At 42.5% G+C, this 19,408-nt stretch overlaps 1 protein-coding gene across 6 annotated transcripts in view; it reads left to right on the forward strand.

Moving 5' to 3' along the window:
* Positions 1 to 6,409: 6,409 nt before the first annotated feature.
* CDK14 (cyclin dependent kinase 14) overlaps positions 6,410 to 19,408 on the forward strand; it is a 659,101-nt gene continuing 646,102 nt past the window's right edge. The window contains exons 1-2 of one of the 6 annotated variants that reach the window (XM_061413377.1): positions 6,410 to 6,719; positions 12,182 to 12,213. In XM_061413377.1, coding sequence (XP_061269361.1) covers positions 6,629 to 6,719; positions 12,182 to 12,213 — 123 coding nt within the window. In that variant the 5' untranslated portion in view covers positions 6,410 to 6,628. The remainder of the gene's footprint in view (positions 6,720 to 12,181; positions 12,214 to 19,408) is intronic. The other 5 variants (XM_061413382.1, XM_061413373.1, XM_061413375.1 and 2 more) reach the window with 5 other exon arrangements.

Raw genomic sequence — 19,408 nt, forward strand, 5'->3', positions numbered from 1 at the left:
CCCTGGATTCCGTCTTCTCTTTTCTTATTTTAGTTGAATAAAGTATCTCATAGCTCCCTGAAAAATGGACCGATCAGGTAGTGTTTTTGCTCTTTCACATCAGAAAAATACATATTCTGCCCTCTCAGTTAGTTACTCATTTGCCTGGGGGACTCTACATTAGAAGTCTTTTCCTTCTACTAGTTTCCAGCTTTCAGTGTGGCTGCTGAGAATCCTAAAGCCATTCCCATACCTGACTCTTTTTAAAATCCTGTTTTTCTTGCCTGAAAGTTTTTAGAATATTCTGTGCGTCTACAGGGTTTTCAGTTTCATGATGAATGTGTCTCAGTGTAGGTTTATTTTCATCCATCGTCTTGGAAGCTCAATAGGCTCTTTCAATTTGGAAAGTCAGGTCTGTTCATTCTAAGAAATTTTCTTGAATTGGTTCTTTGATAGTTTCAGCCCCTCCATTTTGTCTGTTCTTTCTTTCTGGAACTCCTTTTATTCAGATATTGCACTTCATGGACTAGTCTCTGCCTTTTTCATCTTTTATCTCCTCTTCTCTTTCTTTTTGTTTTACTTTCTGAGGGATTTCCTCAATTTTATACTTTAAACCTTCACTAGAAAATTTATTTTATACTATGATGCTTTTAATATCCAAGAGTTCATCTTTATCCTCTGACTGCTACTTTTAAAATCATTAATACCATCTAGCTCTTATTCAATGGCTGCAATATCATAATGTGTCAGTATCTTTGAATCTTTAAAGTTATTAATAATACGTTTTATTTTTCCCTCCTGCATCATCTTTATTTCTTCTTTGTTTCTTTTCTGTTAGTTTCGGCCACTGTCTTTCTTATTAGAATATTCTATCAACTGTCTAGAGATCCTTGGCTGTCCACCCATATCTAGAAGAGAGGCACTAGAAAGTCTGGGGCAAGTTCAATTTACACGGTTGTTGACTTGTTAACTGTGGGTTTCACTGGAGGGCAATCTATTGGGCAGAAGTATGGAAAGAAAGTGAAGAAAAAAGTCTAGGTGTCTTTGAGACAGGAAGAGGGAAGGGCACGACCTTTAAAAGAATGACAAGCCCAAGGATATGACATAAAACTGATTTGAACCAACTAGGTCTAAGAGGTCAGAATCAACTTCCACCTGACCTCAACCTCAGTATATGCTCCTTGTAATACATCGCAGGTACCTCGATGGTTCCAGGAATGACCGCAGAAGGTCAGAAAGTGGGTGGTGGCTCCATTCCTGGAAAGCCCCACCTCTTTCCCCAAATAGCTGGAATACTCCTCTCACTGAATCAGTTCAGTTCAGTTTCTCAGTCCTGTCTGACTCTTTATGACCCCATGGACTGCAGCACGCCAGGCCTCGCTGTCCACCACCAACACCAGAGCTTACTCAAACTCCTCTATACACTGTTTGGGAGAAGGCAATGGCACCCCACTCCAGTACTCTTGCCTGGAAAATCTCATGGATGGAGGAGCCTGGTGGGCTGCAGTCCATGAGGTTGCTAAGAGTCGGACACGACTGAGCAACTTCACTTTCACTTTTCACTTTCATGCACTGGAGAAGGAAATGGCAACCCACTCCAGTGTTCTTGCCTGGAGAATCCCAGGGACGGTGGAGCCTGATGGGCTGCCGTCTATGGGGTCGCACAGAGTTGGACACGACTGAAGCGACTTAGCAGCAGCAGCAGCAGGTAATGGATGGGTGTTAGAACAGAAGAGAAGGAGGCAGGAGAGCCTCCATTTACCTGAGTGTGAGAAACACTGGTTTCTGCGCCCTTCCATTTCCCTCCCTTTTTTTGATTTTAATTTAAAAAAATTGTTTTAAAATAATTATTATTTGTTTATCTATTTTTGACCATGCCACACAGCAGGCGTGTGGGATCCTAGTTCCTGACCAGGGATCAAACCTGCACCCCTGGCAGCAGAAGTGCAGAGTCTTAACCGTTAGACCGCCAGGGAGGTTCTCCGTTTTTTAATTTTAATTTTCTCTTTGTCAAAACAACAACAATAACAAAAAGGAACCCGTAAGATTGGACATTACCCAACAGCTGGGACATAAGTCAGTGGTGAGAGCTCTGAATTCCATGTGCCAGTTTCACTGATGACTCACTGGGAACTTGGTATAGGTCACCTAAACTTGTGCTACTTCAGTTCCTGGATGTGTGGGAAAAAAAGGATAATATTTGATCCTAAAAATAATTAACTAGGGTAACTGTTTAGAGTTCGAAGAGGATATTTAATTAGGTAAGTTTCCACCACTTTAATAACTACACTCAGCTATATGCCGTAATCATTAGCTATCTACCATAATTGAATAGTAAATATTTACATTAATAAACATATATTTTCACTTTAACTTCACTTTCCAACTCTAGTCCCCACATCCTTGTTTCATGGCTTTCTTTTCTCTGATACCATCTTCTGATACTGTTTCAGATCAGTAAATCTGCTTCTACAGGGACTTAAGATTCTAATCAAATCCTGTATATTTCATCTCATTTGGATTAAGATTCATTCTCTTAAAATTAACTGCCAGCATATGAGCCTACTATTTTTCTTATATGAACAAGATCCATTAATAATAAGAGCATAATTTTTGTATAACATGACTAGTGTATCTTGGTTAAATGTCACAACATTTTCATTAGTGGATCTTGGTCCATCTTCTTGTGTATTAATTACTCTTCCTTAATGTATCCCAGTGTATAAGCTGAGAGAGGAGAAGTGTCACCATTCAACTTAGAATTAGAATTTTGCAACTATGGATGACCTAGAGGTCAGCGACTTGGAAATCATCATTTCAGAGATAACGAAGTGGGTAAGTCACTTGTCTAAGGCCACACAACATCTGGGGATAGAGTAGGGATGAGAACCCATGAGTCCTGGGTCTCCAGCAACCCGCTGGAATTACTTGAGGCCTAACTAATACCCTTTGATCCCTGGGTCAGGAAGATCCCCTGGAGGAGGGCATGGCAACCCACTCCAGTATTCTTGCTTGGAGAATCCCATGGACATAGGAGCTTGGTGGGCTACAGTCCACGGGGTCACGAGGAGTCAGACATGACTGAGCAAATTAATACACATACATGCTTTAACTGATGAATTTGATTCAGTTCCACCCGTGCTGGGTTCAGCCCCTCAGTAAGCTTATCTGTTTAAAGGCAGACGCTACACCTTTAATTCAGGCCAGAGACAACTGGCACAGATCCATTCTCCCTCTGAAAATACATATGCCATACAGATGCTGGAGAGTCATCTTTGCTTCTGAGGACAACACGTAACTTCTCAGTGGCAGCAATACATTCTGAATTCATCTGAAAGTGAAAAAGAAAGTATTAGTCGCTCAGTTGTGTCTGACTCTCTGCGACCCCATGGACTGTAGACCCCCAGGCTCCTCTGTCCATGGGATTTCCCAGGCAAGAATACTGGAGTGGGTTGCCATTTCCTCCTCCAGGGGATCTTCCCGACCCAGGGATTGAACCTTGGTCTCCAGCACTGCAGGCAGATTTCCTACTGTCTGAGCCATGACAAATATTTAATTCACATCCACTATGAAACAGGTATTATACCTTTCATATCTAGGGCCCTACAGTCCATGGGTTCACAAAAAAGTTGGGTATCACTTAGTGAGTAAACAACAACAACACCCAAGGCCCTAGCCCTCGGGGAACTTACACTGTAAAATGAAGGCAAATATGGAACAAATGACGGTACTAAGAGTTGAGTCTGGGAATGCCCTGGTGGCCAGTGGTCAGGACTCGAGGTTTTCGATGCAGAGGGCACAGATGCTAGTCCTAGTCTGGGAACTAAGATTCCAAAAGCTGGGCAGCACAGTCAAAAAAAAGTTGAATCCTATAACTTTAGTGTACATATCTTAAAAGCATCCAGTTAAAATTTCCTTTTTAATATCACAGTTTCTTGGAAATTAGCCATTTTAATTTATAACCGACGAAGGGAAGTTGATTTTTCACACTTGCCAAGCTTTACATGGCCCACAACTAACAGCTGTTTCTCCTGCAAGATATACCATGGCAGTTGCGTGAAATTTTTTTGGAGTGGGATACGTAAAAATGTAGTAACTATTATGTTTATGTTTTAAATTATTATTTCTATTACTATAAAATTAATGCATTTTGGGGGTAAAGCATTTAAATTATATTTAAGGGTACAAAGTGCAAAGAAAACATTCTCTCTATCCTGAGTATACACACTCAGCTTTTTGTTCCTCTTCCGAAATTTTCTAAGCATTTAGAAACACATATATGTCTATTTTTTCTTATAACTATGAAAATGGGTTAACGGTAAATATAGTTTTTTCCACTAACCCGAGACATATTTATATATCCACACATATTGATCTGTTTCATTTTTTAAAATGTTTACCTACTCTACCATAGACTACATATACCATAATTTATTCAAACAGAAGTTGATCTTTTAAAAAGTCAATGATACTAAATACTGGGAAGGTAAAACAGAGAACATGAATTATATATATGTATACACACACACACACACATATATAAACATATTCACACACACACACACAACATTGTCAGAGTGAGCAATAGGATTAATAGGCTAGCCACAGAGGCATAGTTGTCAAAGTCCATTCAGTTAATGACTACTTCATCGCTGTTGACTGGTAGGTACAACCCATCAGTATCTTGATTGGTGGTTTTAGACTTTTCATTCAAAGCTGCTGCTACCTTTCTCTCCAACTAACCTGATGTAGTGGAAAAGTCAAACCTTCTCCGTCTGAGGCCACACTTGGTGCTGTCAGTAACATCTTGTTAGAGGCACCAGGACCCAACATCCATTTTAACTCATCAGTTTAACTTTCTTAAGGAATTCCCCACCCTCTGCTCCCCACTTGGGTTGACTTCCTGTCTTCTATCAGTCGCCATTTATCGAGACCCTATAATGTGCTCAGTGCAGAGCAGAACCAATCGAAGTGTTCCACCTCACAATTTAAGGAAGGCAGGGGGCTAGTTTTTGTTTTCAGATAAAAGTCTATTAATAAAACATAAACTCCCTAAAACTTCCTGTAAACCAAATAGCATTGTCACATGCTCACAAACTCTCATTACTTTCATAGCCAGATGACTCAAGATTACTACATTTCTATTCATAAGGACTTTCTTGGCCCGAAATCAACACAGTCAGGCCTTTCCCCCATCTTCCTTCTCTCTCCCTTGGGAAACAGACTTTTGGAGGCTAGCTCCAGAATGAAGACATGTGTGTCTGCTGCCTGAACTGTAGGTTCTGGGATTTTATAAAGCCCGAAACCCTCTTTTAAAATTCTTGTTTTGAGTTTGGGGAAGTGGAGGTCTGAATTTTTTTTTTTTTTTTTTTTTTGCCTCTAAGCCTTTCAATTTAGAACCATATTCTAAAAATGGTAAATAGACTAAGGCCTTCTGCTTGCTACTTACTATAGAACTGGATATTCATATCAGAAATCAGCCGCGTCTACATTACCGTCTGTCACTCAGCGTGACGGCGGATGAAGGGAACAGACCACCAGCCCTGCCCTGCCTGGGGAGTTTAACACTTGAAGCTTCTGCTTTTGCACTTGACTCTCCTAAAAAACGGGCTGACCTTCCTGTTTAGTTCTTTCGCTTCACAGTTTCCTTGTCAAAACTGAAGAAAAACAAAAAGTCACCATCAAACCTGGGTGCATCCCCGAGGCTCTTCCACTCCTCGGACCGAGAGGAAGCGATCTCGGCCGACCCCACCTCTACCCCCACCCATCCCGCTCTTTTCACAGGCGATCGCGGCAGGGACAAAACCGCTGTCATAAACGATCCAGGCTCACCCCCTTTCCTTTCGGGGCCTCCCCACAGCGCGAGACGGGGTTCCCAGCGGCAGCCGGCTCCCAGCCTCGCCCGATCGCGTTCCTCCGGCGGCCGGGGTCTTGGACCGCGCGGGCAGGGCCGGCCGCCGTGGGGGTGGGGGTGGGGGTGAGGGTGGGGGCGCGGGGGCGCGAGCGGGCCGGGGAGGGCGGCAGGGAACGTGGGGTCCGGGCCGGGGGCCGAGGTCGCGCCGGGGTCCCGCGCCCCGGGGGCCTGCGCCAGGGGGAAGGCGGGGCCGAGGCGGCGGCGGGAGGGGGTTGAGGGCGGGGCGGCTGGCGGATCCGCGCCGCGGCTTTCTCTCCCGAGCGCCCGAAACTCGGGGCTGAGAACTTCTCCCCGCCCGCGCCCCGCGCGCTCGGCGACCGCCCCCCAGCCCGGGCGCCCGCACCTCGTCCCCGGCCCGCCCCCGCCCCGCCTCCGCCCGCGCCGCCCCCACCGCCGGCCGCCGGCCGCGCTTCTCTCGGTTACAAAGGAGGGAAAATGAGCTGGGCGGCGGCGGCGCGGCGCGGGGCCACCACGGCGGCGGCGGCGATCGCGGCCGCCCCCGGCACCACGTAGAACGCCCCCGCCCGTCCAGCCGCGCGGCCCAGGCCCGAGCCGAGCCTGCTGCTCCTAGCTCGCCTCCCCAGCCCTGCGCTTCGCCTCCCGGTCCGAGGAGGAGGTGGAGGAGGTGCAGAAGGCGGAGGAGGCGCCGCCTTCGCCGCGCCGCGCGCCCTCGCCGTTGTCTGCGCTCCGCTCTGGACCAGTTTGGGGAAGTTGCCCGAGCCCCGTGTCGCCCAGATGTGCGACCTCATTGAGCCGCAGCCGGCCGAGAAGATCGGCAAGATGAAGAAGTTGCGGAGAACTTTGTCGGATAGTTTCAGCCGCATTGGTAAGTGGCGTGCTGTCCCGGGCACCCGGCCGGGCGCCCTCGGCCCCGCGCTTCTGGCACTAGCGGCTCAGGGGCCACCCGGGACTGGCGTGGGGTGCGCTGCGCGCGAAGGGTGGGGGAACAGTGCCCGGGACCTGGGGGAGGGCGACGACAAAAAGAAGGGACACCTCTTCCCCTCATGATCGGAGGGTTCATTTCTGCATGATTTTAAGCCTACGACTTGGGTTCCCTCTCCTCGCCACTAGCGCTCCTGCCTTCGCGCCCGCGGGGGACAGGCGAGGGCACGCTCCGTCCCCCGCTGCTCTCCCAGCTGCGCGGCCGCCTGGGTCACTTTTTTTTTTTTTGCTCTCAGGCCTTGGTATTGGGTGTTTAGTCAGTAATTTAACTTTGGGAATTGGTGAAATGTTGAGTTTGTGCCATGGTATTGTTTAACATCCAGCCTAAAGAGAAGTGGGACAGATACCTTGGGATCTTTTGTTCGGTACTTCGGGTCCTCGAAACCGAGATTTGGTTGTTGAGTCCCGAGTTATCTGAATCTTTCCATTGCTGCAGAGAAATGCGCTCTGTGAACCTGTCTGAACATTTTAGGAGTAAGTCTCCCAAACTTCTTCCATATACTGGAGCTCCAGGGCTATTGTCTTTAAATCAGCCTGCCAGTTGACCGACAGATAGCCGACCGAGAAATATTCGGGACATTTAAGAATAAATCCGTGTCACAGACTATCACAGGCTGACAACAGTGTCACGTGGAATGGGTTGGCTCGATTTCTAGGGTTGGCCATAAAACCCCCTTTAACCTGACAACGGCGGCTACCTTTTCTAACATCTGAACTTTCATTTGCACAGGCAACTGTTTTCAGCAGGAAAATGGTACAAGAACTAAAAATAATACCTCGGAGTCCCTAAGAAGCCTTTTGAGTCCCTCTAGCCTTTGTTTCGCTTGTTTAACATGTCATCCATGTTAATGAAGGTGTTAATGGAAATTAAACGTAAGGTGCTTCATGCCTTAAACTAAAACCGTGGAGTGCATTTGAGTATTGTCCTTGTCCTTCCATCCATTCATTTAAAAATAGTGGTATAAGTGCATCGTGAAATATGCAAACTTCCCGCAAGTCAAAATATGTTTTTAGTCTAGGTTTCTTTGTTGTCTTCTAACTTAAAAAATTTCGTATTGGTATACATAATCTTTCCCAAGATGACCATAAAGTTATGGTATGAAACCAATATTTAGCCCTGGTTTATTTATTTTGTGTATTGGGTATTTGCAGTTTTATGAGTTAGGGATGCCTATGAAGAGCCCTTGCATTCAAATGAAGTTTGAAGCCAAAAAGAGTGTGAGATAGCAAGGTGTTGAGTCTCTGTGCATTATTAAGAAGGATGTTTCAGCCCCCGACCCAAACTATCACAGAGGCAGATTCTGGAGTCCATTAAGCCCTGTTCTAAAAGGCACTAAATGTATATTTACTAATGCTAATAACTCTGTTGGAACACATCCAGTTTTGTGTTAAATAATTCATTGCAATTGAGTCTCAGTAAGAAGCCAAGGACATTAATATAAAAATTCCTTATGTTTAAATAATTTCCAGGTTTTGATCGACAGTCAGTAAAATTAGGATTAACTACAATGCTGGCAAATGTGATATTGTTTTTAACTGGATTTTATAGCTTATAGAGATTTAGTGATGTGGAACTCCTTTTGATTCCAACTCTTGTGAAAAAGAGGGTTAAGTGACTCCGGTAGTACACCAAGCTCAAGACATTGATTAGAAGTAGCATTACAGAAGAGACGTCTTTGTTATCTACATATTTTTTAAAGTTTTATTTGCAAAATCAAAAAGCAATGAAATCGATCCCAGTATTTAAGGATTTTTAAGGTACCGGAGGCTGCTGAGTTGAAGCGTCACTATGGGATCACCTAGTGTATAGATTAAAGGTATGGGCTGTGCGTCAGGTGGACTGGGGTTTCCCGCGTCATCAGTTACAGTGGAGTGACCGTGGACAGGTCCCTCATCTCTGAGCTTGCTTTTCGAGTCACTTTGTTATTGGCACTTAGTTAAGTAACGCATAAGATGTCCTGTGTTGTATGGGATTGAAGACTCCATAGATGTTCCTAATGTGTTATGTTAATGATTACAACATCCTGACATATGGATCTTCTGGTGGAAAGCAAGAGAAAAGAAGTGGCCATTGACTTGATGGTAGAGTTAACCTGAAAAATGGATGGGTTTGGGAGTTACACTGATCTGGGTTCGAATCCCATTTCTGTTGCTAGCTGTGTGCCTTGGCCAACTAGCAGAGTTTCCCTAAATCCCAGAGTCCTCATCTGTCAGTTTTCCTAAGGCCGTTATGAAGATTAGATCAGGTAAAATACATAAACTATCCAGTGAATATCTTTCCCGTGGTGAAGATTGATCCTGGAGGCTGTTACTGTTCCTTCTGATTTCTCAGTTTATCTCCTCTATCTTCTTCCTTTCTTCCTTGGTACTTCTTGAGGACATCAAAGAGTGAATGATTTATTCCTGCTGAGTAATTCAACGTGTCAGTATATTCATTCCCTTTAACCAATCTACTATGGGTTTTGAAATAAACATACTGACTTTATTTTGCTTTTTTAGTATTATTCAAAAGTATAGTTTGTTATAGGGTAAAACATATAGTATCATTGTTTAGCCATGAGAAATTAGTAATCATCTACAGAAAATGAGGACAGTTTTGCAAAGTCTGTGATTTTCCTTAATTATGGATTAATAATCCATTATTATAAAAGATTAATAATAATAACTCCACATATCGGTGACATTGCTCATGTTTAATTTACTTGCACATGCAAGATCAGCCAACTTTGTCACTACCCACTTCAAATACAGCTGATCTGAGATTACTCTATTATAAAAGGTCTAATAAAACACACTGGCTTTCAAGCCATAGCACTCTAATTTATGACATTTGCCAGGGAGTGACACAGCTATGGTTCTTTTGTAAGATGGGTATAATTGAATTTCAAAGTCATCCATTGATTTCAGTAGTGAGTATTTATGGTTTTTTGCTAAATAGTGTTAGTGTGTTCACTTATTAGGAATTACTATAGTTGTGTCACTTAAAAAATTAGCATAAATAGAGACAAATGGGAAATTGATTGTTTAAATATTAAAATCCATTTCCTCTTTTCTTTCCTTGTTTCTTTTATTTTCAGATGACTGCTTAGAAGGAGAAAGGCTTTCTGTAATACCTAATGTGAGGTTAAGGTTGAACTGATGTTTCTTCATATTCGTTTGAATGCATTTCTTCACACTTACTTGGATTATCTCCCTGAGAAAGGAAGTTTATACTCTGTGATGTTTGAGACGAACCCTATGTATACCATTTCTTTAAAAGATGAAGCTTGTGAGATAACTGAAAAAAAGGAAGAGGCTGTGGTTACGTTGAAATTGGGGGTTTGTTACCTTGTTCTGTAAGAGTGTAATTTTAGAGTCCAGCTGTCACTTGATAAATCCATTCTGTCAAAAAGAGAAATGTAAGGTTAAAGGTTCACATGCAAAATTGAACTATTGCACCATATCCTCCCCTTCCCCATGCAGTTTCAGAAGACTTTACTTTGAAAACTGTGATATGGAATTTATATCTATGATTCTTTCATAAGAGACAATACTACCTGGATTCTTTCATAAGAGACAATGGTACCTGGTTTTCACATGCCAAAACTTAATGTATCTCAAAGGGTAAGATGCTATTCTTTTGCCCTTGAAGTATAGCTCATTAATTCCACAAATAATTATTGAGTACCTCCTGTGTGCTGGATATTGTGCTGGTGTTCAGAGTCTGTGACCATTGATACTGCTTCCTGTCCCTCAAAGACTTTAAGAGAAGACAGGCCAATGAATGAGCATTGACAAATTCTACCAGGAAGATTCGCATCATTTGCTGTAGGGGGAACATAGGAGGGATACCATTTTGGTCTTAGTGAGATCATGGAAAGACTTCTAGAGGGAGCAGGGTCTGAGCAGAGGACTGAATAGAATATCTGATTTTTTTAGATGGCTTAATATATGCCCCTTTGTTAACCCAGAAAAATGTAATATGCTTGTTATTCCATGATATCCTTGAAGACAGTTGTGAGTTTGTATTTACATGAATGATTAATGACAAGCAGGGAATGTAATCAATAATGAGATGTTGTATGCTTGTTTAGGTCAGAATTTCATCGGTGACCTGATAAATATTTGGCAAAGACAACTTTAATTGGTCTTTTTTGTTACCACTAATTGCTCTTCAGGGAAGGGATTCAGTGTTTAAAAGAAACAATGCAAGGTGTCAATTTAGTAATTAAGTGTTCAATGAAGGGGTAGACTTCTTGGTCTTAAAATATTCTCCCCTGTGGTGTCCTGGGTTTGAGAATAGTGTATACGGGAGATTATTTGGCTTCCTTCTCTTTATATATTAGAAAATACACCTGCAATTCACCCTTTCTCTTTCCTCCTTTTCTTTCTACCTATAGATCCCAGCCCTTTATCCAGAAGGTTGGAGGAACTGGTAAGACTTAGGTGGCAAGAAGGAAATAGTCCAGTCTGGGTGTTAAAGATTTTCTAGTGTCTACTCTATTGAGCCTGAATAGAACTTTAGCGGATAGACCAGTAAGCCCCTATGCACAATGTGTACATCTGAAACGTTTCTCCAACTCATGATTTCAGTTAAATTTACTCCTTTGCGCATTCTTTTTAATCTCAAACATTCTAAATAATTGTAGCATTTAAGGACCTAGGTGTTTGTCAGCGAAACATGAAATACTTCTCTTTCTCTTCAGAGTAATTAAATGCCTGTTCTGAGGGTATAAATATTTCAAGTAAATTTCAAGTATTTACTCGTTCCTGTGAAACACCCCAAATGTATTGTTTCCTTTGGTGATACCCTGTTAGAAAAGTGATGTTGAGAATGTTTGAATGATGTTTCTGCAGTGCTTATTTTGCACATCTTATCTTTTATCATCAAACTTAAACTTCTCTCAGTATGAGAATCTCGTTCGGGGCCCTGTGCAGAGTCGGTGTCTTCCTGACAGTTGGTTTGGGAGGTTCAGCCACCCTCTGCATAATGGTAGACGAGCAAACAACAGAAGTTTAAGGGGAAATTGCTTTAAGATTCCTTTTTGATTCTTTCATACTTTGATGAAAACATTTTTCTACTAAAGGAGAAATAGAGGAAAGATATGCCTACTACTTTTCCATGGTTGGGAGTGTAGTTTCATTTACGTATTTATGAAAGTGCTTCACAAAGGTGTGTGCTGTGCAGTTCTGTCGTTTGCAGCTTTCATATTTGTATCGTAACATTGTTATTCAGCTTGGGGTACGATTTTACTTTCTGAAATGGAAACACCATGCTACGTCTTTTTTAAATTTCCTAGAACTTAGATACTTGGCCTCTTTGAGATGTTTCACAATAATTGTTTCCTTTCCCCTTTTATTTTATAGCCTTGAAGAAAGAGGACACCACCTTTGAAGAGGTAGGTTAAATTTCTTTATCTAACGTTAGAAGTGTTTGATTACTGCCAGGTAAACTCAGTAGGTGTCAACTTTACACTTAGAAGCAAACAATCTTAAAAAATGCCTTAGAAAAACAGACAAGCGACAGACAAAATACAACAAGATTTACGTTGTATTTTCCAATTTTAAATAACTGTTCAGATTGAATTTTGTTATCAGTCAACAGAAAGGTGTCTTTTGAAATTAACAAGCGAACGCAAGACCCCTGCGAGCTTTGTTTGGTTGCTTTGCTGACGATGGTGGTGCTGGTGAAGCCCAGCGTGATGTGTGTGCTCAGGGCAAGTCTGGAGCTGTTGGCAGGTCGGGCCCCACCGCTCTGAATGAGGGCGTGATGCGATGCTGACGCCACAGATCGTCTGTCAGACTCCCAAAGGAGGTGCTGTCTTCTCTTGTTCTAGTTTTCCTGGTCTTCGCCTATCAGATCTGTCTTTATCTACTTGCCGCAAGGTAGCATTGTTCCAGAAAGGCAGGGGGTTCCTATGTAATTAATAGCACTCTGAATGTGATTTTTCAGTTGTACTCTCTCTGAATTTTTGATAATATCTGTGGGAATCACTAGACAAGTAACGTGTTTCCAGAATGTTCTCAAGAACTCTGTAGAGTGAAGTGTTTCATTGTTGCCATCCAAAGCCACTGTCATTGATATATGTTGTAAATGGGGCCATATATGTGTATATATATATGTATATATGTGCTCAGTCATGTCTGTCTCTTTGCAACCCCAAGCACTGTAGCTCGCCAGGCTCCTCTTTCCATGGGATTCTCTAGGCAAGAATACTGGAGTGAGTTGTCATGCCCTCTGGCAGGGGATCTTCCCAACCCAGGGATCGAACCCAGGTCTCGCATTGCAGGTGGATTCTTTGCCATCTGAGCCACCAGGGAAGCCCAAGAATACTGGAGTGGGTAGCCTATCCCTTTACACACACACACACACACACACACACACACACACACAGTATGTTTATGCGTGAACACATACGTATCTACATAATGTACTTATCCTGTAGCCTGATGGAAGAATAGATGAGTTTGGTTGTGGTTTGATTTGTCTTAACAGTTGCAGATTCCACGAAAGAGGCTACCCGACTCCCCTGTGCTGCAGTGCTTCAGAGAGGAAAGGCCACATGTGCTAATGGAAAGTTCCCCGGGCCATGTGGCTGGCTGTGGTGCAGGACAGGGGCACTCAGAGAGAACCTGCACCAGACCGGGATTTCTGGAAGGTGCCCAAGACATTCAGCTTTCACGGTCTGCCACTTCGTTTTTTTGCACCTGTTCTTTCTTCCCCACTGGGTCCAGCTGTACACATGGCTTCCCCGGTGGCTCAGCGGTAAAGAATCCTCCTGCTGATGCAGGAGAAACGGGTTCGATCCCTGGTTCGGGAAGATCCCCTGGAGGAGGAAATGGCAGCCCACTCCAGTATTCTTGCCTGGAGAATCCCATGGACAGAGGAGGCTGGTGGGCTACAGTCCACGAGGTCTCAAAGAGTTGGACACGACTGAGTGACTGAACAAGCTCTACAAAGCTGCGTGTCCCTGGACTCCAAAGCAACTTTCCCTGCCAACATTCCTGAGATACGCTGTGAAATTTAGTGATTCCAGACCTGAAGCAATAAAGGAGTCTTTTCTTTCCTATCCATAGTGGGTCATAATGCTATTCTCCTTGAAACCTGTCTTTCTGGAATTTCTGCAGTGTTACCAAGATGTTTTCCGGAGAGTATTTTCTTTCTTCTCGGAAGAAATCAGTGTGAGAATATTGAGCACCTTTTTTGTGTAAAGAAAACTCTCCCCTCTAATAATGGAGGTAATTTAAGTTTACATTAAAAAAAATAAGGAAAAAGAGAAGAAAAACCTCCCCAATCCTATTATTCAATTACATCTGCTATTGAATGTCCTTGCCTCTTTTCTTGTGTAAAGAACAAACAAAAACAACCTCCGCCCCCAAAACTGTAGCCCATATATTTTATCCCACTTTTTTTTCAACCTCTGTTTTTGAGTATTTTTACAGATGACACCTAATCTTTGTTAGAAATTTTAAAAACCTGTTGTCTTGTTTAAACACCATGAATGATTGTGTGTTATTCTGCCACGTGGTGGTGACATCAGCTTTCAAAAACACCTGAGGCTGGAACCTAGATGGAAGTTCAGGACGAATGAGCGAAACTTGTAACTTCGTGCCCTACCTTACCCCCACACTTTTGCAATTTGGGGAAGAATTATCCTTAGCTTTTTTTAGAAAAGAATTAATTGCTTAAGTTTTGGCAGTGCTGGGTCTCCCTTGCTGCGCAAGTTTTTCTCTAGTTATGGTGCAGGGGCTTCTTCTCACTGGGGTGGCTTCTCTTGGTGCAGAATCCAGGCTCTGGGGTGCAGGGGCTTCAGCAGTTGTGGCGGGTGGGCCCTAGAGCACAGGCTCACCAGCTGTGGTGCACAGGCTTAGTTGCTCCTTGGCATCAGGGATTGAACCTGTGTCTCCTGCATCAGCAGGTAGATTCTTTACAACTGAGACACCAGGGAACCCCTATCCTTAACTTTTATAAAGCCATTTTTTTTTCTCTGCTAAAGGAAAGAGATTGGATAGATAGCTTACGTCAGTAAATCACAGAATGTTCCATCTTGAGGAGACGTTGGAAATCAGGTGGTCAACTTCATTGTTTCAAAGGTGGAGAAACTGAGGTCCGGGGCAGGGGAACAGGTGATTTTTATTTAGTCAGGAGAGGACCCAGGGCCAGGAGCCTGGGAGACAGGATTAGTAAAGACATGCTTGAACGTCAGCCCCAAATCAACCACCCTTTCAAGGGCAATCAACTTCCTTTCTCCAGGCCTTTTATAAAATAGACATGTGATAGTACCTCCTTCCTAAGGTTATTGGGAGGATTGTGTGTGTGTCAGTCACTCAGTCGTGTCTGACTCTTTGCGACCCCATGGACTGTAGCCTGCTAGGCTCCTCTGTCCATGGAATTCTCCAGGCAAGAATACTGGAGTGGATTGCCATTCCCTTCTCCAGGGGATCTTCCTGACCCAGGGATCGAACCCAGGTCTCTTGCACTGCAGGCGTATTCTTTACCATCTGAGCCACCAGGAAAGCCCATATTGGGAGGATTAGTTAAGCTAAGTATATAAAGATTCCAGAATAGCCACTGGCACATAGTAAATGTCTTATATTTCATCGTGTCATTGTCCTTGTCCTCATCATTGCCATCATTATTGATGCTCTTAACATGATATCTGCCTTCTGTAGTTGAAGGGCTACAAGGAGGATGGAAAGATTAAATTCAAAGGTAAGTATATAGTCCATGAGGAGAATTATTTTCAGATATTCCCTTAAAATTTCAAAGACTTTGTGCGATGATTTGCATATTAAGACTGTAAAACTAGTATCTAAAAACCTACCATTTTTTAGATTCCCTGAAGGGATGACTGCCTGCATTCAGTTTTGTAGTTCCTCTGTGTCTTGCATGTGGTTAATGTTCAAAAAAACTATTGAATATGAGTGAATATATGTTGCAAATGAAAAGAAAGTTCATCCCAGGGTCAGCCAACATGGGTTCTCATTTGCCACTTCCTAGCTATTTGTGCAGGTATTTACTTTATCCAGGACTCAGTTTTCTCATTGGTAAAACCAGTCAGTAAGGCTGTGATCTTCAAGTTGCTTTCTATCTGTCAGTGCAGCGCAGAATCCTGCAAAACAGTCAACATAAAATTACAGTTTTACCAAGATCAGAAATGTGTACTAGATCCGTGCTTATGTAAACAAGAAGTCACTGAGGTTTTTGTATGATCATTTTCAGATTATAATGGTAGAAATTTTCTTGAATTCCTTTCATGGACTTCCACTTCTCCTGTGGGAGTTGGGGAACTCACAGTCCACTGGAATCCAATTAAGATTTGAGTCTTGGAATCTGGGAGCTGAGTGCGATTCTTAGATATGCGTGAGGTGTGGCGACTCCTTCCTCAGTGTTTATGAGCTGGAGAGCGCCTTATCTCAAGGAGTGGCTTTGTCTAGAGTGCCTAGACGGGGAGCGTGGTAGCTGCTCCCTTATTCATGTAGAGTATTTCTGTAGGTTGTATAAATGTTTGACTTTGAACAGAAAGAGAAAAAGAAACGTGGATTTCTTTGGAAGAATTTTTTATTTTTCCTTCCCTTTCCCCCTCTAACCCTCCTTACTTTCCTTCTTTCTTTATTAACTTATAGTATATTGTATTAGTTTCAATAATGATTCCGTGTTTGTACATACTGCAGAGTAATCACCACAATAAGTCTAGTTCACATCTGTCCCTATACATAGGTACAAAATTGTTTTTTCTTGTGATGAAAACTTTTAAGATTTCGGTTCAGTTCAGTTCAATTCAGTTGCTCAGTCGTGTCCGACTCTTTGCCACCCCATGAATTGCAGCACGCCAGGCCTCCCTGTCCATCACCAACTCCTGGAGTTCACGCAAACTCTTACTCTCTTAGAAACTTTCAAATGTGCAGGACAGTGTTATTAACTATAGTTACAGGGCTCTACAGTACATCTGTTGGTCATCTGTATGTCTTCTTTGGTGTTTGTTCAGATTCTCTGCTCATTTTTGAAACATGATTGGTTTTTGCCGTTAAACTGTATTACATCTTTATATATTTTGGATAGTAATCCCTTACCAGATACACTATTTGCAAATATTTTCTTCCATTCAGTGGACTGCCTTTGCAATTCTTTCTATAATCCGGTTGCCTTGTTGATAGTTTCTTTTGCTGTGCAGAAGCTATTTATTTTTGCTTTTGGTATCAGGTCCAAAAAATTATTGTAAAGATTGATGTCATGGAGCTTACTGCCAGTGTTTTCATCTAGAAGTTTTAGGGTTTCAGGTCTTATAATCAAGTCTTTAATCCATTTGAGTTATTTTTTGTGTATGGGGTAAGATAGAGAATTTTTGTGTATGGAGTAAGATAGTTTTACTCTTTTGCATATAGTTACCCAGTTTTCCCAACACTATTTATTAGCGTGTCCTTTCCCCACTGTATATTCTTGGCTCCTTTGTACGTTAACTGACCATAGATGTGTGAGTTGATTTCTGGGCTATTTGTTCCACTTACCTATGTGTCTCTTTTTATGCCATACTGTTTTGGTTACTGTGGCTTTTTAATATAGCTTGAAATCAGGGGCATGATGCCTCCAGTTTTGTTCTTCTTTCTCAAGATTGCTTTGGCGATTCAGGGTCTTTTGTGGTTTTATACAGATTTTGGAATTGTTTACACTATTTCTATAAGAATTGTGAAATTAGATTCTATTTGCTATTTTGGGTGATGTGGACATTTTAACAACATTATTTCTTCCAGTCATATATCTTTCCATTTCTTTCTTTCATCAGTGTCCTATAGTTATTAGTATACAGGTTTTTTTTTTCACCTCCTTGGTTAAATTTATTCCTTGATATTTTAGATTCTTGATTAAGTTGTAAAGTGAATTGTTTTCTTAATTTGACTTTCTGATAGTTCATTATTTGTATATAGAAACAACAGATGTCTGGGCATTGATTTTTGCATCCTGAAACTTTATTGAATTTATTCTTTATTTTAAAAAATTCTTTATTTTTGTTTTTGGCTGTGCTGGGTCTTTGTTGCTGTGTGTGGGCTTTCTCCAGTTGCAGGGAGCAGGGCAATTAGTTTCTCTCACTGCAGCTCTCTAGTTGCAGGGTGCGGGCTCCTTATTGCAACGGCTTCTCTTGTTGCACAGCATGGGCCCTAGGGTGTTCAGCTTTCGGTACTTGTGGCACATGGTTTAGTAGTCTCTGTACATGAGTCTAGTCGCCCTGAGGCATGTGGAGTTCTCCTGGACCAGGGATTGACCCCATGCACTCTGCATTGGCAGGCTGATTCTTAACCACTGGGCCTCCAGGGAAGTCTTCGTTTATTGCTTCTAGCAGTTTTTTGGCGGACTCTTTAGTTTTCCATATCTAGCATTATGTCATCTGCAAATAGTGACAGGTTTATGTTCTTTCCAATTAATGCTTTTTATTTCTTTTTCTTGCCTAATTGCTCTGGCTAGGACTTTTGGTACTTTGTTGAATAAGAGTGGTGAAAAGGGCTGTCCTTTTCTTGTTCCTGATTTGAGAGAGAAAGCTTTCACCGTTGAGCATGATAGCTTTGACTTGTCATATATTCTCTTTATTATGTTGAGGTACACTCCCTCTATACTCACAATTCCAGTGTTAGGGACTCTGAACCTCCACACAGTCAAAAATCCATGTGAACTTTACAGTTATTTCTCCATATTGGGGGTTCCACACCCATGGATTCAGCCAACCCAGATTGGGAGATAGATGGGGCATTGTACATTGATCTCAGTTTCTAGTTCTTGTCCCTCTTTTGTTATTTTGTATAAAGGTATAACTCTGATACCCCAAATAATAGATAGGGCAGTGATTTTTTTAATGTGAACCAGAGACTAGGGGTTAGGTACAAATATTTTGGGGATATTCCTGGTGATTCTTTTCCATCCTTTGAGGATGGCAGAAGCCTTTGCATTCTTTTTTCACCCTAACTGTCTTCATCACTGGAGCTCTCAGTGTCTTGTGAATGATGTGTGTGTTGTATACAATGTTGCAGCTTCGCACTTCCCTGACTTCTCATCTAAAATACTAAATTTGGTAACAGTGGTTCCTTAGCCCTCTTGCTGAGGTTATACTCCTTGTATCTCTTCTATGCTGGTTTCCAGTTTGCAGAGGACCCCTCCTCTGCCTACCTTGCCTCCTTCTTCCAGCCCACAACTGATCCTCCCTTCCCTATTTCCTTTCTGTTCATGGTATATATCTCCCTTGACAGTATCCTCAATGGCCTTACCCCTTTGTACTTTGCTTGTAATCTACTCTGCCAGCTCTCGATTTTGACCTGGCGTCTTTTCCTGTCTTACCCAGTGGCTGCCAAAGCTGCTTGAGAAAATCACTCTGTAAATAAATCTATCATCTCTGTTCTTTGCTGGAACCCGAGGCAGCAGTGCACAGTCTTGTGCTGTGTGGCTGACCTGTTTCCTGCTAAAACATTTCCACTCCCCTCAAACCTTCTAACCACCCTCATCCAACCCTCCTTCCTTTTCTACATGACGTTCGCTCTCTATTAGTTTGCTAGAGTTTCCATGGAAAAACATCCACAAACTCAGTGGCTTAAACAACAGACATTTTA

Source organism: Bos javanicus, chromosome 4 (genome assembly GCF_032452875.1).
Source record: "Bos javanicus breed banteng chromosome 4, ARS-OSU_banteng_1.0, whole genome shotgun sequence".
Classification (NCBI taxonomy): Eukaryota; Metazoa; Chordata; class Mammalia; order Artiodactyla; family Bovidae; genus Bos; species Bos javanicus.